The 20,793-nt window shown below is 36.1% G+C and overlaps 1 protein-coding gene across 2 annotated transcripts; it reads left to right on the forward strand.

Annotated features, from left to right (window-relative positions):
* The first annotated feature begins 7,739 nt into the window (after positions 1-7,739).
* LOC133877968 (AP2-like ethylene-responsive transcription factor PLT2) lies at positions 7,740-19,726 on the forward strand. 2 transcript variants are annotated; one of them, XM_062316433.1, is made up of 10 exons: positions 7,740-7,946; positions 8,044-8,242; positions 8,347-8,716; positions 8,903-8,985; positions 9,106-9,114; positions 9,271-9,359; positions 9,445-9,518; positions 9,649-9,699; positions 9,766-9,842; positions 10,231-11,276. In XM_062316433.1, the coding sequence occupies exons 2-10, from the start codon at positions 8,092-8,094 to the stop codon at positions 10,950-10,952; spliced, it is 1,626 nt and encodes a 541-aa protein (XP_062172417.1). In that variant the 5' UTR covers positions 7,740-7,946; positions 8,044-8,091; the 3' UTR covers positions 10,953-11,276. The 2 variants fall into 2 exon arrangements, with proteins under 2 accessions (XP_062172417.1, XP_062172416.1); XM_062316432.1 differs by lacking the exons at positions 7,740-7,946; positions 8,044-8,242; positions 8,347-8,716; ... (5 more) ...; positions 9,766-9,842; positions 10,231-11,276 and adding exons at positions 16,720-16,883; positions 18,812-19,726.
* The last annotated feature ends 1,067 nt before the right edge of the window (positions 19,727-20,793 follow it).

Genomic DNA, 20,793 nt, shown 5'->3' on the forward strand with positions numbered 1-20,793 from the left:
TGAAGCTACCCGCCGGCAGTCTTGGCTATCTAAATGATCGATCAGTTGCAAGTTTTATTTATGAAGCGCAAACGATAGTGATTAGTGACATTAATTACCATATTGGGGTAGCCTCGTTTCAAGATGAGAGAATATATTGTGGAAAACATGAAACTTAATTATGACATTATTTATTTTCCTTAATTCATGTACGTATGTGAAGAATATATATATGGTTGGCAGATGGAAAAACGCGGTTTGGTTACTACCTGTTTTAAATTTTTGTTAACCAAAAATCCCTACAGTTAGAGGGAATTAAAAGAGATTGAAATATCGACCACCCACTTTGCAACGACTTTGTTTTGATAGTTTGAGTACGACATTACAAAAGTCATGACAGTTCTAGAGCCGGGTGGAAAGTGAAGTTTTTCCGATTTGTTACTTTCATCTCTTGGTTGGCTTTGGCTAGCAGGTGATCATAGTAGCTATATTTGAATGTCCAGTGCTTGGGTTCCTGTCCGTCTACATGCCTAGCTTTCAAAATGGTTAGCCTATGTTTGATGAACTGCTATACATTTGGCATAAGCTATACGATGGCATTGAAGATGAGCAATTTTCATCCCGGATGCTTCAAAAGCCACCCTGATAAACCAGCAACCTGTCAACGTACTTGTTGGGGGAAATCCTACTCCCCGACTCTCTGACTTAGGGAATAGAGCTCCTAATCGGAAAGTGGGTTGACCGGCCATGACGGATCATTAGGGCCGGGACACGTGGAAAAGCAACAAGTTAGACAAGTTAGTTCGAACGTCCTTGGGAACCCGTGGAATTTGGAACCTTGGATGTCAAGTCCGGGGTTAGAGGTTCGAGATTGCTGGTAAGGATGAGGAAGGGATAAAAGGAAAGGACATTAAATGCTCACGATTCCCCTTATTTATTAGTATCATAAGTATTTATTGTACTCTGTCCTTGATTAGTCAAAATAAGCTGTTGCACGGGAGAAATGTCTACCTCCCACGCTGACTTATCTCCTTTGAACCATGTCAAGGCTTAATAAGTACTATCTAGTCGCCGCCTTCATGATAATCAGCGCGTGCTAGCATTTAATAAAAAGATCCCACATATCTTGAGGCCTAGGAGAGACAGCACAACAGGGGGTATACCATATATAAAGAAAGCATTAACTCAAGTAAACTAACGTTTGCAATTTCATTTACTCCTCCATACCATTAAGATTCTTGCTGACTTGATTGTCGGAGGAGGCGCCACCGGCCAACCCTTGGCGATCCTTTGCTGTTTTGCAAATCGAGTTTTCCTCAATTAAAGACCCAATCAATGAACAACATGTTAGCACATCTGAAAACTTTCATCAACAATACTGTTACGTTGGTCCCGAGTGATCGATCACTCAACCGTACCAAACCATATTTATCCATACACCACTAAGGCACCAAGGGTGGTGCCGGCCGGCTGGTTCAGGTCCTTAGGCTTGTCCGATCCCCATGTAGTTTTGGCATGCAGGCACTAGCTAATTAAGACTTGTGTTCGATCAACTCATGGCACGCTCATGGTTTATTGGTGAAACACGGACTAATCAAGTCCTAATAATGTCTTGGTGGGACTGGGTCCAGTGGTAGAGACGGGAAGATGGATGAATTTGTAAGGTAATATGTAGGCTTGAGCACAAAGAGAAACAAAAATATAAAAAAAAAAAAAAATCTAAAATTGCAATCTATGTTATTTTAGAGAACTAAAATCATCGCATATCAAATATAAATTAAACTTCTCAGTAACTTTTCTTTTAAATATTTTGAATGAGGATAAATATGTTAAACTTGAAAAAAAGAAGAAGAAGAAGAAGAAGAAAAAAACATGAAGAGGTGATGCAATTAAGTATGTGAATTTCCAAATCGTCAAAGCCAATTCCACATACGACAAAGAAAAACTGCAAAATGGAAGCCAATGGTATTTCATTGCAAACGTGTCAAAAATAGTCTCTCTCTCTCTCTCTCTCTCTCTCTCTCTCTCTCTCTCTATATATATATATATATATATATATTGTGTGTGTGTATGTATAGATTCATTAGAAATATGTATTAAAGAAAAGTTCCTTTGGATTTGTATGCGATTTTAAAATGTGCGATTTGAAAACATAAGTTTTAAAAACGAAGTTAAATATTTGACAAAATTGTAATTTGACTTTTAAAATTGTAATTTCGCCTTTAAAAACATTCACTTGCCTGTGATTTTTTTGAAAACACAGATTTTTCTATGTTTTCAAATCGTAATTTTTAAAAAAAATGCAATTTCAAACGATCTATTTTACGCGATTTGGTTTAAAATCATACTTTTGGTATGCGAATTCGTAATGCAAAACACACTAGGCACTCATCTTACTTACAACCCTTAATTACCTTCTATATCATCACACATAATTATTTATTTATTTTTTATTTTGTATTTTTTTTTTTTTTTTTTGTGGAGGTCATGGCCCCATTGGTTCCTGTGGCTTTTTCATTGGTCGGATATCAAGTTATGACTCACCTTAATTCGTTTAGATATATTATACATTTACAACTTCTATACGTCTGGACAATTTCAACAATCTTTTTAAAATCAACAATTAGATATATAGGACCTACATGTAAAAAAAAGAGATCAAATAGTTAGTTTGAAAAAAAAGTTGTTAAAATTTTTAGGGTTAAATACTTCATTGGTACCTGAGTTTTAAGTGTTTTTAAATTTAATACCTCAGTTTTGTTTTGTATCATATGTGGTATCTAAATTATGGGTAAAAACTCATTTGGTACCTCTGTTAGATTTTATGTCCAAATTTTAACGGTTCGAGGTTGACATGAGGCACTATATATATATATAAAATCTATAAAAAATAATTAAAAATTGAAAAAAAATAAAAAAGAGAAAGAACAGCCACCATGGGGGTGGTTGAACCACCACCCATGGCAAAAAAAAAGAAAAAGGTTTTGGGCCCTTAGGGGTGGTTCAGCCACCTCTATGGGCAAACCCTCAAATTTTTTTAATGGGTTTTGGCCATTTGAGGTGGCCGAACCACTCCCGTAGCTCATGTGGGTGGTTCGTCCACTTCCAATGGTCAAAACCCATATATATATATATATATATTTATTCCTGTCATGGGGTGGCCGAACCACCACCCATCCACCCCCATGGTGGCCAAGGGGGTGGCTTAGCTTGGCCACCACTCTCTTTTTTTCTTTTTCTTTTTAATTTTTTTTTAATTTTTTTAATTTTTTTTAGATAGTGCCACATGTCAAACTCAGCCGTTCACACGTGGCAAGCTATTAAAATTTGGACGAAAAATCTAATAGAGATACCAAATGAGTTTTTATCCCTAATTCAGGTACTATCTATGATACAAAACAAAACTAAGGTGCTAAATTAAAAAATGCTTAAAACTCAAGTACCAATAGAGTATTTATTTTAAATTTTTATGCAAAATTTTTATAAAAGTTGTAAACTTATCGTTTCTAATTGGTTTAAGAGAGTATGGGAATTGGGATCTCCTGCTTTTGCAAGCTGTTTAAACCTCTCTGGTTAGAGTTTTAGCGAGTAAATATTACTATAATCTTCTTTTCGAAGTAGAGAAACAACTCTAATCACCCTTTTTACTAGAAAAGAAAAAGAAAAGAAAAGAAAAAGTAATCTGTCCGTACATATACTGATCAATAGTAGATAAATTCCAATTGAGATATGTTACATGCACATCATTTGTACATCTTTTGTAAATCACTTTTTTAAATCAACCATTGGATCTGTAGGACCAACATGTGCATCCTTGTAAGTCCTACGAATCCAATGATTAATTTAAAAACGTGATGTACAAAAGATGTACAATTAATGTGCAAAAATCATTTCTCATTCCAATTATATAGGATTAAAAAAAACTAAATAATATTATATATGCTGGCAATATTGTCTCTTTCTTAAAAAAAAAAAAAAAAAACAAAACAAAAAAAAAGGATTGTCTCTTCCTTGTTCGTATATATACAGAGGTTTTAGGTAGGCATTTATTTTTAGGGAAATGCTAAACCCACAAGGCCACAACCCTTTTCCTTATTTTTAACGTCTATCCACTAAATTAGCGTGTAGTATCCGGAATCCGTCAATGTCAATATTGCTGGCAGCTGATCCATAATGAACAAAAGTCAAGAGTGCCAGACAATGTTCCAATCTTTTTTACTGTATGTTTCCAAACAACCCTAAACTCTACTCAGACTACTCTAAACCATAACCCTAACCCTAACCCTAACCCTAGCTAACTAGGGTTTGTAGAAGAAAACAAGGGCTTCGCAGAAATACATTTTCCTTAATTTGCCTTTTCAAGTCCTTCATTTCGAGGCGACACGAGCACTTTCCCGGCGGTTCCTCCCACCTCCTGGAAACCCTCAATTTTTCTCTAGATTCTCGTGAACTCCTTTGCCCTAAAATACCCTCATTTCTTCATTGCATTTACACAATGACTTTCTCTCCTACTCTTCTTATATATCGTCGTTTCCTTTTTCCTTTTTTCTTCTGGACAAGTTGATCTGATGATGTTACATATATGTATAGTAGCCAAACAATAGCTAGGAAGGAAACATGGAATATTGGACGATACGATTAATTGTTGAAGTCTTATATATATGTTTATCAATATTCATATATGATATTCTAAATGAAAAATAGTTGAGGTATTATACGGTCGATCTATTACAATTTTCTTACGAGTTTACGGAATTTCTAGATGGGTGTCACATGGATGGTCATGTGCCTGGTTGATATGATATATGTCATGCACGTAAACTGACACAATCAATTTATAAATGTTACAAATGTCACAAAGACTATCTCATGATGGTTAACATAATACACGCCATATAAACTATCACGTTAATTTGTAATTAACAACTTGTAGCAAAACTTATAATACCGCTAACAACACTGAATCTAAATTCATGGTCTTTATCTTGATTAAAGACTGTCTTCTTTGTACAATATATCTTCTTCACTCCAGAAACAACCTAATTACCAAAGGCAATATCAGTAAATAAGGGTTTTTGTGTGGTTTTTTTTTTTTTTAATAAGAGTTTAATTAAGGAGACAGAGGGCAATATACTAATAAGACTTAATACCATTAATTAATTGGCTTCATGGTCATAGTATGGTCAAAGTTCATTTCTTGGTTGTGTTTCTTTGTGGAAGCATGCAAACCGGATAATTGGTCCGCCTGGCAGCAGCTTTCAAGCCAAAAGCCGGAAAGGAACTGACACGTGTCAGTCACATTCCTCCGAATTTGGTCTCTGAACCTGAAACGACGTGAGTTCTCTTATTAAATGATCTCTTACCGCAAATGGCCGGTGGCGAATCCCCACGCACAACCCCTGCAAATGCATTTTCGTCTTTCAAGAACAAAATTTTGTGTGTGTGAGAGAGACTGAGAGAGAGATCCATGGTTTCTCGGTACAGATTTTTTTTTTCTTATTCTTTTTTCGTAACTGCTAGGGTTTGCACAGTCAAATATTATATTTTGTTTTAACTTCTTTATCAGTTTTTGTTACTTGCAGTGTTTGTAATTTTTTATTTATTTATTTATTTCGTTTTCGACAAGTTATGGGGTTTCTGCTTCTTCTTCTTCTTCTTCTTCTTCTTCTTCTTCTTCTTATTTGTGTATAGTTCTTCTAGGGTTCTGATTGTTTAGAGGTTTTGCAGTTGAAAAGGTTAAAGAAAGCGAGAGACGTGGGTTGTGCCTCCTTAATGTGGTGCAGTTTAGTCAACGTAGCCTTTTATTAATGTTCAAGAATTTGGCGGGAACTATGCCATGCATATATTTATATAATGACACAGGTGATTTGATTTGTTTCTTTTGTTTCTTTTTTTGTAATTAACTGTTTTGTTTATTCATTTGTGTTCAGATTCTTAGTTTTGGTTCCCTAGTAAGTACATATATAGTCTGAAAACCCTGACGAGTTCATTTTGAAAATGATGAAACAAAGATCCATTGCCCGAAAAGAAAAAGAAAAAGAAAAAAAAAAATTGATCTGAGTCATGTGTAAAATTCACAAATCCAAAACCCCTGAAAAAGAATAAATTCTTTTGCGGCAGCCTTACTCCCCCTCTCTCTCTGATCACCAGTAGAAGAAAGAAATTTTAAAGTAGTATCATGGATGCATGCGGGTGGTATTATTTTGTATTTGCTACTGCTTTATATATATATATATATATATATATCTCTGTGTGTGTGTGTGTGATGAGACAATTGTGGGTGTTTATTATATACATATATAACACACATGCCAATAAAGACACATGCAACTGAGATATATACTTTCTGTAGAGCAAACAAAAGTTTCAGATGAATGAAAGCAGCAATTTTATGAGAATTGGATCAATAGATCGAGTATTTAATTGCTAGAAATGATCTAGACTAAGATCATTTCAACGATATGCTCTTGTCTATATCAAAATATGCGTAATTAGCAAGCAATAGTTGATTATATATGTAAATTGACTTGTATAATTTCTCTGGGATAGACTATAAGACATGCCATTGTACATGTAAAAGGTGTATGTGCATGGCTAGTGAAAGTTGGATAGTATACTAGCCACATAAACTAGTGAAAGTTAGATAGTATATATATTCATCCAAAAAAAAAAAGTTGGATAGTATAGCAGGATAACTTTTTTAATGGTGGGTTAAGTTGGAGTCATTTTTGTTGGTTAGGTTTTTCAATATTTTCAGGCTTGTTGGACTAACTGGATGACAGAAAGCATTATACAAGTTTCTAGTGTAATGGACAGGAGATATAAAACATTATTTTTATAGATGAATAAGTTATACAGGCATTTTTTAAATTAATTTTAATTTGCTTTCACCTTTTGACGGGTGCGAAAATCGATTAGCTGGTCAACAGATTTCTACTTGGGGGAACCAAACGAAATCCTTCAATCTTTCTTAATCTCTTTTCGTATTCTTTTTTTATATTGGACAGAGTTGGTGTTATTTGAACAGGAGTCGTTCTTACTCTTTCTCCAGTACTTTAATTATTTAATATGTCGGATTTTTCGTATATAATATTGCATGTCCGTACACATTCATCTTTAACACATGCAGGACTCGGGGATCCACAAATTGGGTTCTTTGGTGAGCACCCATTTGAGAGATCTTCTGTGGTTAGTGGGTTTGATCGTCTGCTACCATCTAGCTGCTCTGAACTTGAAGATAAGATAGAGAAATTAAGAAAGAAAGAGGTCGGTAACTTTACGTAGAGTGTCAATATTTGAGCCTGAGATGATTTGCAGAGTGTGGGAATGCTGGGCATTGGGGGGTCATTTATTGCAGAGAACGAGGACGAGGGTTCCAATAAACCAAGTGGGTAGAGAGAGAGAGAGGGGTGGGGTTGGATTTTTCCAGTTGGAATTGTGGGTCTGTCTCAGTACAAAGACTGAAGAAAGTTCAACTTATAGTTTAGTATGACACTCGTGTACTTCATATTATTGTTTGAATAATAATATTTACAACCAGTAATATTACTGCTATAAGATTGAGATGGTATAATAATATGTAAAAACTGGTTTTTAAATTTTTTGTTATCTTTTTTACAAATGCTTATCAGGCTAATAATATTTTTATTTTCACTATTATATCAATAATCATATATAAATCGTTTAACAATTTGCTAAATTACATTTATTTCTTCACAATTATCCTAATAGAATATGACATTGTTTGAAGCGTTGGGATATAGTGAAGAGAGTTAGACCGCCCAAAAGAGACCTTTGCAAAAGGGGTTAGAAAGGAGCAGCTAACCCATTTGGGCAATTTAAGTACTATGTACCTTACTCAAGGTTTTCTCTTTTCAGCCTCCTCTTCTCCTCCTTTCTCTTAAGCATAGAGTTGAGAGAGAGTGAGAGAGAGAGGGTCTTGAGCACTGCTGCAAACCCTAGTCTTGGTCAGACGCATAAGAGTTCTTCCTCTTACTGCTGTCTTTCTTTTCCCCAAGTATTTATTGCTCCATGTCTATTCTAATTCTATTTTGTTACTTGCAGGAGATTCTTGATTTGCTGAATTAAGAACAAACATAGTGATCAAAGAATATGGGATCCATGAATTCAAACAACTGGCTTTCCTTTCCTCTTTCGCCCACTCACTCTTCCTTACCTCCACATCTCCAAACAACTCAGTCTCATCAATTTTCTCTAGGGTTAGTGAATGATCATAATATGGTCAACCCATTCCATAGCCAAGGTACGTTTCTCTTTCCTCTTCTCTCTCTCTCTCTCTCTCTCTCTCTCTCTCTCTCTCTCTCTCTCTCTCTCTCTCTCTCTCTCTCTTATTTTGTAAATATGCAGAGTGGAATCTGATCAATACCCACGGCAGCAGTGAAGTTCCGAAGGTGGCTGATTTTCTAGGCGTGAGCAAATCTGAGAATCAGTCAGATCTTGTTGCCCTCAATGAAATTCAGGCAAATGATTCTGATTATCTATTCCAAAACAACAGTCTAGTGCCAGTGGAAAACACTCTGGTAGCCACCTCTAATAATTATGAATTTCAAGAGAATGCGAATAATTTGCAGTCGTTGACATTGTCTATGGGGAGTGGTAAAGGGTCGAGTACTTGTGAAACAAGTGGCGATAATAGTGCAAATACTGTTGAAGCAGCCCCTAGAAGAACTTTGGATACATTTGGGCAAAGAACTTCAATATATCGTGGTGTAACAAGGTTGGCAGTTTCACTTGCATCTCCTCCTCATATTTCAATGTTTCTTGAATAATACGATCTACTAAATAGATTGTTATATGACTGTATTTACTGGTGACGGTAAAAATTATTCCTTAGTTTTTCTTTTTTATAAGAGCTGATTACAAGTTTTAACTATGCATGGTTATTTTGGGCAAATTAATATAGGCATAGATGGACGGGAAGGTATGAAGCTCATCTTTGGGATAATAGTTGTAGAAGGGAAGGGCAATCAAGGAAAGGTCGCCAAGGTAAACCTTAAAATTTATTTGGGTATATTGTTTTTCTTTTTCCTTTTCTGCCTCATCCAATCAAGATTTCGAGCGTCACTAATTTCATGATGTTCTCTTTGTTTGCATCTTCTCTTGCAGTTTATTTGGGTGAGTACGGTTCTCTCGATCTCTTCACTTCTTTAATTTGATACTTTCTTTGTATTTGAAAAGAAAAAACATTTATCTATAAATAAAAAAAGAAAAAAGAAAAAAAACATTTGCTGAACATATAGGTTTTTTTTTTTTTTTTTTGTGTGTGTGTAGGAGGGTATGACAAAGAAGAGAAAGCAGCTAGGGCCTATGATCTTGCTGCACTGAAGTACTGGGGAACATCCACCACTACCAATTTTCCAGTAAGTTTATATATGCTGCCATGTCTATATATGTTAATTAATGACACAAAACTCTTGGATACTGATTTCAATGGCGCTGTTGCAGATCAGTAACTATGAGAAGGAATTGGAGGACATGAAGCACATGACAAGACAGGAATTTGTGGCCTCGATTCGAAGGTAAGAGATGGAATTTATTAGCTCATAGCAGCACAGATTTACTAATTTACTACATTTTTGGTGTTTAGAACAACCATGCAAAGTAGAACAACTAAGTTCTTTATTTTCTTCTGTTGGTGATATATTTCAGAAAGAGTAGTGGCTTCTCTAGGGGCGCATCCATGTATCGCGGTGTTACAAGGTACTAAAATCTCTCTCTCTCTCTCTCTTTCTCTCCCCGATTTCTCATGGCAACATGTTTAAGCAGGCATCACCAACATGGAAGATGGCAAGCGAGGATTGGCAGAGTTGCAGGAAACAAAGATCTTTATCTAGGAACTTTCAGTAAGTCATTTCATCTCCATGTACTCATTGGAACTTTAAAAACAAATATAAGTATAAAAATTAGTTTTTATGCCTCAACCCGAAGAACTTGTAGTTACATCTGATAATATATAAGTACTCAATGAAAAATGTTATTTTGTAGATTACTATACAAATAAGATGAGGTGATAATAAAAATGAATACTTAAATTTTCTTTTTTGAGCGCCATTGTTAATGAAAATACTAAATTTTACTGACCTTATTCTAATTATATAATTGTCTATTAAATAGCTTTACTCATATATGATAAGAAAGCTCATATAAGTTGATTCCCTTAATTAAAAATATTGAAGAATAAAAAAAGTTGAACCAAAGATTTCACTACAAATTATTTTGAATATAATATAGGTACCGAGGAGGAAGCGGCAGAAGCATATGACATTGCGGCAATAAAGTTTAGAGGGTTAAATGCAGTCACAAACTTTGACATGAATCGTTACGACGTGAAGAGCATTCTCGAAAGCAACACTCTCCCCATTGGCGGAGGAGCTGCCAAAAGGTTAAAGGAGGCTCAAGCCATCGAGTCTTCAAGAAAACGGGAAGAAATGATCGCCCTTGGCTCGGCCGGCTTTCAATACGGCAGTTCAAGCGGCGGCTCTAGCAGATTACAAGCATTCCCTCTAATGCAGCAACAACAGCCGTTTGATCCTCAACCACAACAACCTTTACTTACCCTACAAAACCCAGAGATTTCTCACCAGTACACGCAAGACCCTTCATACCAAAGTTACATCCAAACACAGCTCCATTTACACCAGCAATCTGCGAGTTCTAATTATCTTCACCAGAACTCCCAGTTTTACAACGGTTACCTTCAGAACCATCCAGCTTTGCTTCAGGGTTTGATGAACATGGGTCCTTCGTCATCTGTGATGGAGAATAGTGGAGGATATCTGGGGAATGGGCTCTCCATGGCTCCTAATTCAACACCGGGAAATGCAGTGGGATCGGCCGATGAACTTGCACTCGTGAAGGTTGACTACGATATGCCTTCCGCGAGTTATGGGGGATGGTCGGGGGACTCTGCTCAGGGATCGAATCCTAATGTTTTCTCAATGTGGAATGACTGAGATGTTTGGAAGAAAGATGGTAGGGAACAATTTGCTGCATGTGCTTCTTTGTTTTTTCTTTTTTTTTTTTCTTTTTTTCGTTTTGAATGTTTTAAGTGATAGGAGTTGAGTTTCACTGCAGCAAACCCCAAGGAGCAAGGCTTTGAGTTTTATTTTGTTCAAGCAATTCGCTCGATCATTGTTGTTGAGGGTTTTTGCTATTGACTTTACTGAAAAACTGACTCTAATCACCTGGGCCAAATCCGATCCAGAGGGTCCTCTTTTTCTACCATGTCATGACTTTATGATGATGATGAGTTGAAGTATGATGACCCAAATTTTGTATGCAGAAGAGTACCCATATTGCTAAATTTTTGGATCATGGATAGGAGTACTATATATGAATTTCTACTTTAAGTGACTGTATTGACATTTTTATCATTTTTATATTTCGAGTTTTACCCTTCATAAAGGATTCATTTTTTCGTTCTCTAAGTTCCTTTTGGGGATGATTATATGTCATAGGATTATTTCTCATCAAAACGCAGTCTTGTTGGCTAGTTGTAGAGATTCAATTTTAGTAATTGCATTTTGGTGTTCTACTTTTGCGTTGATTTTGTTTTTGCGTTGGATAAATTACACTTCTCTCCTAAGAGCATCTATACTGAGCTCTCTTACTTCAAAATTTTCACTAAAATTTGGTGAAAAAAATCAAAAAAGTTAACTTCAACAAACTCTATAATTTCTCTATTTCAGCTATTGTCAGAATTTCACTTCAAATTTAGCTGACAAATTTCGTGAGCTATTGAATATTTAATCATTTCTCTCTCTTTTCACTTTTATTCCCTCCTCATTTGTAAGAAGTAATATATAGTTGAAATAGAGAAATATTTGGAGAGTTTGATGTATGAAATTTGTTAAAATTAAGTAGTACTTCAAATAACAAAAGTTTTTTTATATTTTAAGCTAAATTTTGGAAAAAATTTGAATAACCCACTATGGATGCTTTTAAGTAGCAACCTTATTATTTATGTATTGCGTATATATTGTTCTTTGTCACGTAAGACAAATGACAGATTCTGTCCACTTCAATGTTATAATCTGACTCAGGTTGCAACTCTAAACAAAATGATACTTTTCGTAAGGGCGAGTTACAATATTATATATATTACGTCAAAATTAGAAGTTTTAAGAATATTGTTATATATTACTGGCCTTTAACTCGCATTATGCGCCGAATCCTTCATGATAATTTAATTGTAAAACTTAAAGACATATTCATTGCACTTTTAGTATAGGCCGGTTAAAGGTTATACACCAATACATTGCTTAACATAGTGACACAAATATTCAAATTATTGTTTCCATAGGTGTATAAGTAGCTTAAAATGAAAAGAAGTATATAAAAATGAAAATAAAATAAAATGAAAAGAAGTATATAAAAAAAATATTATATTCAAAGCTTCTGTTTGTGTAGCCACATGCCGCCAAGCTCGGCCAATTGCCTTAGTGGTGCATGGCGCCTTTCGACAAATCTTACGACGGCCGTCCCAGAACAAAAGAGATCACTGCCATCTGAGCACCCACACGCCCCCACAAGCATCCAAAAGTTTCTGCTGGTGCTCCCACGTGCCGAGCGCTGCCATGTGCCGACAATCTTCCAGCGTGTCAGATACACATGCTATACATGCCAACGCGCTCATGCGCGTCATTCAAGGATCCAATTCATCCGATTTGTCAGCTTGGCCCAACGATTTTTAGGCCATGGACGAAACCAATGTTGCTTTTCAAAATCGATCATATATCTTTATTTTTTATTTTTTATTAAGTTATATACATAGATGCTTAAAAGTAGGGCTTAACTCCTTATTCATACTTTGACACACACACATATATATAGAGGAAAGTTAGAGTTCTTTCTAGTGTCATTTTTGGATCTTTCTATACTGACATGACATCCTATTTTTAATAAAGAAAAACTACAGCTTCATTTTTTTTCTCATGTTTTTATTAAAAAATATAGAATGCTATGTTAACATAGAAATACTTTAGAAAGACACAAGAATGAGTTATAGCATTTCTCGATAAAATATCCTGATTCCATTCCTTAATTTGTGAGATAAGGTATGCATTCCATGCCCACCAATTCTCTTTTCAGGGTCACGATTCTTTTTTTTTTTTTTTTGAACAGTTTGAAACATCACCTTCATTAGAAGAGAACAGCCCCAAAAGGGGATTACAATGATCTAAAGGACATCACAAATACAAGATTAAAAACAGAAAATGAATTTATCGTCCGAAGGCGAAAGCACAGCTCAAAGGCCATCACAGTGACCAGAGATGAAGAATCTCCACCCACTAAGTCAGGATAAAACTTGATTTAAAGCAGCTATCAAATACAATAGACTAATAAGACATGAACTTACATTTGGGCTTCCAAAAAACAAACCCATCTAAAGATAAGAGGCATGGTCTAGCAAAAAGCCACCTAAAAGCCCATACAAAATCAGTCTATTGCAATGATACACTATGAAAAGAAAGAATGTACAAAAACCAAACAAAAAAACATCCACTGCCATCGTCGGAAAAAGAGCCAACCATCGCCTGAGTCGGCACGGACAATGCACGTAGGGGTGGGCAAATACCTGTGGATCCGCACCGACCCGCACCAACCGCCCCATGATTTTTGGTTTTCATGTTGTTTTGTGAGGTCACGGTTTGAGTTTTCCTCAAACCGTGCGGGGAGGGGCGGGTCTCGGGTCGCATGATGAAAAATCCCCGGGTCCCCGCCCCACCCTGCATCTTATACTTATACAACAAATTTGAACAAAAAACCCTAACCCCTCCCCCCCATTGCGCCGCAGCAAGGAGAAAAAAAAAAAAACAAAACAAAAACGCAGTCTTCTTCATTCTTCTCTACGCCGCAGCCTCCAAAGTCTTCTTTGTTCTTCTCTTCTTTGCTCTTCTCTTCACTCTTCGTTGAGTTTGTTCAGCTTATGTTCTGATCTTCTCTTCGTTATCTAACTTTGAGGAAGAAGACGACTAAAGAAATGAAAAGAGAAGGGCTTGCAGAGAAAATTATAGAAGGCTCTAGAACTAGAAAGAAGGGTACGTGGCAGTCTCTGGTCAAAATAGCCTACAGCTAGAAGCCATGCGTTGGTTACAGGAAAGTGGCTTACAGCTGTTTTGAACAAATACCCATGCGACTTGGCAGACTTGCGTTGCAGTGTGGGTTTATTTACATAAGTTCTTAAAACAAAACAAAAAAAAAAATATAGTTGTAAGGAGAAAAATGATAAAAGTGTGAAAAGTGTGAAGTAAAATAGGAAGGCCGGAAGGATCTAGAACCAAAAGTCCACGTGCCTTCTTCTTCATTTATTGGCTTCATTTATGAAATTGCCCCATATCCTTCTTCTTCTTCAGTTATTGTCTTTCATTTAGTTTACTGCCCCATATCCTTCTTTTTCTTCATTTACTGGTCTTTTTCTTTTTCTTCTTCTCCTCCTCCACTAATCACTTCTAATCTCCTAGATCGACTCAGATCTCCTCCGCCTTTCTAACTAAGATCGATCTCCCTCCAAAATCCGCAAAACCCGTAAAACCCGCACCCGTAGAAACCTCCTTGCATCCCCCCGCGAACCTGCGGCTTCAGTAAACCCAGTTGCGGCTACGGGTGCGATTTTCGCAACCCGCAGTGATGCGGGGCGGGGTAAAAAAGGGCGGAAATCGGCCCCGCCTCGCCCTGTGCACACCCTTAAATGCACGAGCCCTCTCCCAAGACTCCTAGCAGCACCCAACCACCACCAACAATCACAAACCAGGCCTGAGAAGTGAGGCATGACCCTCACGCGCTGATCCGGGAAGCAAGTTCCCCAGCGCGTGCAAGCCATGTGCCGGTCAGGAAATAGCGACACGGCCGCAGCTGGAGACAGTCGGATCGGAATGCGGTGTCAAAGACAGCTAGGCAGCGCATGATAGGAGATCTCCGATAAAAACGCATAGATCTAACTCATAAATAAAACTTTACCAATCACTACTAGATAAGGCGAAATACATTGGGGACTCGAAGAACAACCGGTTCCAAAACCAACAAAGCCACTAGAGATTTCTTGCCAAAGAAAAGAAAAAACAAACAAAAAACAAAAGAAACACTACACAACCCCAAAAGGATCAGGAGAACACTAGCCACCACCTGAACTGGCCCGGGTGGAACAAAACACCCTACCCTAGTGGTAGGGACAAAAAAATCATTCACTGATAAAGCCAAAGAGGGACAAAATCTCCAAGCTTAGGAGCATGGAGAACGAAAGACCGGAAGGAGGGAGGCGTGAGACCTCCCTCCCCTAGCAAGCAAATCTCTAAAGGAATAACGTAAAGCCGAGTTTAGGATTCTACTCTATAGTAAACAACGTAACAAATTGGACCCAACCTCATCTATTGCTAACCTTTTCTTTTTTCCTTCCTTTATTTTTTTAATCAAATACCAACATAAAAATGGGCTTGGGCTGCTAGGAGCCCTGAAGTACGTACCCAAAACTCTCTTAATTCACGAAGCACTATTAGCAATTTTCTTTATTATTTTAAAAAATTAAATCAAACTATTTTTTCTTCTTTATTCAAAGACAAATTATACACCTTATAATACCTTTCTTTATCTTTTCTGAATATCATTAAATTATTCTTTCAAATCAATGCTAGGTAAAGAGAGAGAAAGCATTTTTTTTTTTTTGAATAAAACTAGGATAAGAAAGCTAAGAGTATTCACATTGAACTCTTTAAAATTTTTTAAATCTGACTCTAAAAATCTACTTTAGTTGATTTAACTAGCCATTTTTTTTAAAATCACTAAATATCAAACTCTCTATATATTTGTGTACTTCAACTAAATATTCTATTTCATTTATGAAACCAACTTTTTGAATCTTTGCATTAAAAATTTACTTTAATTGAGAGGAAATAAGAAAAAATATGAAAGAGAAAGAACATTAAAAAATATTTAGCTTTAACTTTTGGACTCTTTACATTTAGAGAGCATTGCTTACAAAAGTTAAATTTAACATTGACTAGAGAGTTTGTAAAATGGTGTATTTTGTGAGTTTTTTATTTTTTATTTTTAAAAAAATTAGAGAATAGCTAGAAGTAAAGAATTCATTGTGAAGGCTCTAAAGTGCTTCCCTAAACTTTTGATAACACGTCAGCTTTCTCTTAGTATAGGAAAGGAAAAAGAATTTGTATTGGTACCTCTCTACCATTTAGTCATTGCATCAAACTATGTCAGTACATATTTGACTTCAGTCTCTTTTTGGTGGTTGTTGCTGTATCTAAGCGGGAGTTTATATAGACTCGCCTTAATCTGTACTCATTTTTCTTATGTAATCGCCTTGTGTAGTCTCTTGAGAAGACCATGTCACTTGTTTGACTTATTTTCTAACATTTGTTTATATTTCCGCATTGTTGTATTTCATTTTGGGTCTGTTGTTAGGGAATCCAACCATTTTCCGTTTATAGGATTGTTCACTCGATCTATCTTCCTTTCGAATCAGGAGTGAGAACAATCATTCCTTGTAACCTTTTCCTTAAAAAAAAAAAAAGAAAAAAAGAGAAAAGAAAAAGAAGAAGAAGAAGAAGAAGATTGGGCTTGGTCTGGACCTTTCATTTTCTTGGTGCTATTTGCTAGCCAGCCCATGGTCAATTTCAACCTGGTCCAAGAGCCATACTTTAAAAAAAAAGAAAGAAAATAGAATAAAGAATACCCATGGGCTGGCTATACCCATCTAAACATCTTGTACTTTTAGGACAGCCAAAGTCCTTTAATCTGATTCTAAACGGTACTCGCAGTAGAACAGAAACATCGTTTGGGATTATCAAAAAACACCTCTCCTTTGTTGCTCTGCGATCCCTGGACTTTTCGTTCGTTGTCTGCGGCATCTGATTACCGCTAAACTCTCTGAGGTACTCTCTGATTTATAACTATCTTCTTCGTTTCCTCTCTCTCTCTCTCTCTCTCAGTTTTTTTTTTTTTGGTATAAACTGTTATTTAGTTAAAGAAGATCGAAAGCAAACATTTGTATCTTCTATGAATTACAATATTGATGGGTTTTTTTCTTAGATAACTTGGGCTTTTCAAGTTGTTGACTTTCTCTGTTCTGTTTTATTTTTTATTTTTATATTGTTTTTGCTTTTTGGGAATTTTATTTATGGGTTCTTGGGTATCTGTAAGACCAAAGTGCAGATTCAAAACGCATTTGAAGCTAGGTGATTGCCTTTATAATCTCTGTTGAGATGGGTGAAATAAATAGATGACGGGTTTCTGATGTTTTTCTGAGATCCATTTGGGTTATGATTTTTGGCCATAATTTTGTTTGTTTAGGCCCTCAGTATAGAGGAAGGTCTCTACCGTCTGCTTCTACTGATAAAATATAAACTAAATTAAATGATTAAATTCATCTCTTCTTATCCGATTAAACTTTTAGGATAAATGGGGTAGAGTTCATGAGTTCAAATTTTATCTCCATAATTTACCTTCCATTTTAATTAAGTGTTCAATGTGTTGTGGTGTTAAAATATAAATTAAATGATTAAAATTATTCTTTCCTATCGGCTTAAGTTTTTGGGATATACGGTGATTTAGCAGCTTCTTGTTCTGTACCTGAAACAATTGAATCTGATAAACTATCCTGCCCAAAACAATAAAGGAGAATGAAGTAGAAATTGGTTATGGTTAGCTTTCTTACTGATTAATAGATTTATTGTTGGGTACCAAATACAAATCACGTAGAGTTGTTTGATGTTTCTTGATTTAGAAGCTTTTTATTATTATTATTATTTTAATTTTTTAATTAAACGAAGAAAATGGGAAAAGAAAGATATTTACTGTCTAATATCCAACCATAATAGTAATGTAGTTTTCAGCCCGAAAGTTCAAGAGATCTCCTCTTGCTACCCAGCTTTTGGAAATGTGGATGTTATAATCCTGCTGTTTTGTTTGCTTGGTTTTCAATTTTCTCCTGTTATTCAAGTTGAAGCATTGAGCTTGTTGTGAAGTGTTCCCTGTTTTTGGGGTGTATCTAGTTTCTGGAGAGATGTAATGTTTGATTTTGGTTATAAAAGTTTTGATTCATCCAAAAAAAAAAAAGTGTTCAGCCGGAAAAAAGGAAAAAGGAAACTGTAATACTATCCTAATGACCAAGTAGTTCTATGTATCTTCGGACAACGGCTTTTGATTCCCCTTTTGTGCATAATTTTCACGATTTTTTTTTTCTCCATCTAGCTAGGTGCTTTTTCTTCCTGTGTACCTGGGGTAGCTTGCGCTTTTTATATACATCTCGATTACTTATTAAAAACAAAAGAACTTTAAAGTAGTGGCTCATGATCAGATTGTATTTGTTGATTGACATGTTTTTGAATTCGTGTTTAGAATGATGGTTACTGTTCTGTCATTTTATGTGTGTATTCTGGATACTCCAAAGCGAAAGTGTGGCTTTCCTCCGAAGCCATCACTGATAGGAATTGATCAAAGATAATCACAGTTGTGCAAGTGCCTCTGGTTTGATAAGCTGTATAATCTGTATCTACCAGCTCTTCTGTGTTTATTGGGTGGTTTTGTTGTTTCAAGGTTTTTTGTTTTAGTACTTTTTGAGTACCAAAAGATTTGAAATCGCAGAACCGAATGGGTTGATTTCTGGGCTTTGATTTATAGAACACATGCGAGGGAAAGGGTTTTCCTGGTCTTGTAGGGTCCTCTTTCTTTGACAAAAGTGTTTTGGCATTCATTTGGTTTTTTTTTTGTTTTTTTTTTTTTTCAACTAGAAACCAAACTATCCCTTAACATTTGCTCTTAGGTTTTCATTAGTTGGCTAACTTTTTGTTTCTTTATCTAGGTTTCATTTGTTTTCTTTTTATCTGGGTGAAGAGTGACAAAGAAGAAGGTAATGGTTAAAGCGTACGCTCAAGAATACGTTTACAAGCACCCGTGGGAGCGGGTTACTTCTGCATCTTGGCGCAAGTTTGCTGACCCCGAGAACAAGCGTACATTGTCCCATATACTTGAAGTTGACACATTGAACCGAAAGCTTGATCCTCAATCTGGGAAGCTTTACACTACTCGAGCAATCACCGTCCATGCCCCAGGACCATGGTTCGTTCGCAAAATCATCGGCCAAGATATCTGCCATTGTGTTGAATCAACGGTTGTGGATGCCCAGTCTCGATCAATGCAACTTTCTACACGCAATATCAGTCTCCAGAAGTTCATAGAAGTGGTGGAGAAGATTCGGTACGAACCTCACCCAGATAACCCTGATCGGTGGACTATTTGCCGGCAGGAGACTAGCATTCAGATTAAGCCATTGTCAGCACTGGCATCAATGGCAGAAAAGGTGGAGCAACGATGTGCTGAAAAATTTGTGCAGAATAGTGCCAAGGGTAGAGAGGTTATGGAGAGGATCTGCAAGTATCTGGAAGCTGAATCTGGTGGGATTGCTCTCTAGATCTAGCTTCTTCACTGCAATTTTGGACTTTTCTGGTTCTGGCTCTAAGGGTTGTATGCTCTTTCACAGTATAAAATAACTAAAGAATGTAAGAGTGTAGCACTATGGAGGGTCAGCCTTGATCTCCCCCTCTGGAATTGGTTGAAATTTTTTATACCGCTTAAATGTGACTTAGTTTTAGAACTATCTGATGGCGTGTACTGGGAAAATTGGTTTATGATTAGTTAATCTGTACGCTTTCATACAGCAAATTGTGCCACTTGAAAGATTAGCCAGAGGCTATATATATTTAATGCTTTCTTCCTATGACTTTATTGGAAGCTATCTCCTTCGTTAGAAACTTCATGAATTCTCTGATAATCAAACAAAGCTATGTGGTGGCATCCCCTACAGCAGCAACAACTTGACCAATTAGACTTCATTTAATCTATTGTCAATATGGCATATGCCCTGTTCTTAGGTTGTTTTCAAGCCTGCTTAGTTCACCCTGACTTAAGTGCCTATTTGCTTTGCTTTGTTTTTTTGTTTTCTTGTTCTTAAAGGATCAACAAAGAAAGCAATGACAAATCTCACAGCCGCTGCATTCCTATCTTGAAGCAACTTTGAACTGTTAAGACTGAATTGAAATCCATTAATGGGAATTATGCTGTGATTAACCATAGCAGCAACTCAATGGGTAGTTCCACTTCTGCCCTCGAAATAATGGGGTACAAACTACAAACTACAAAAGTTGGCTATGGGCCAAGCTCGGAGCATGAATTAGACCTTCCATTGAGTCGGTTATATTTTTTGTATCAAGGACTTGGATTATCCAACAAAACTTGTTGAAGCATACAAAAATGACCAAATATAATGGGTACACTTAATCCTGTTCAAAAGAAAGTTACAATTTTCTTTTTATTTTTCCTCGTTGTCCTATTTCCCCTTCCTTGGTGGGAGTTTGGGAAAGGTTCTGACATTTGATGTCCTAACACTCCATGATCTTTCTTCAAGAGGTTGTTGCTCTTTTATAGAAGAACAACATACAAAAATGTTAAATAAGAAAGTATCATTATTTTTTGTAAAGAAACCTTCGCATGCTTGCTTTTATTTAAAGTAACTTAAATTATTGTTGCCAAAACTACGGAATTTTTGTTTTTTTATAATAGGGTCCACTACACTTCACGTTTGCTATATCTCATCTTTTCATTTGGTTGATAAAGTTGGGATATTCTTTGACTTTTATTCACGTCTACTTCAACTTATCATTCTATTTAGTTGATAAGATTAAGATATTCTGTTTTCTATTAGAGGTGAAGAGATAGAGCTTTGACTGTTCTCAATATCGGCAATTTAAGATTTTTTCTCGTTGCGATTAAGTAAATTATTTACTC

Source organism: Alnus glutinosa, chromosome 9 (assembly GCF_958979055.1).
Source record: "Alnus glutinosa chromosome 9, dhAlnGlut1.1, whole genome shotgun sequence".
NCBI lineage: Eukaryota > Viridiplantae > Streptophyta > Magnoliopsida > Fagales > Betulaceae > Alnus > Alnus glutinosa.

Excerpts from the sequence above, each read along its gene's own strand:
- LOC133877968 (XM_062316433.1), top strand. The coding sequence starts at position 8,092 with ATGGGATCCATGAATTCAAACAACTGGCTTTCCTTTCCTCTTTCGCCC. Across the intron at positions 8,717-8,902 it reads ATATATCGTGGTGTAACAAG|GCATAGATGGACGGGAAGGT; the intron begins GTTGGCAGTTTC and ends AAATTAATATAG. Across the intron at positions 9,360-9,444 it reads CCACCACTACCAATTTTCCA|ATCAGTAACTATGAGAAGGA; the intron begins GTAAGTTTATAT and ends GCGCTGTTGCAG.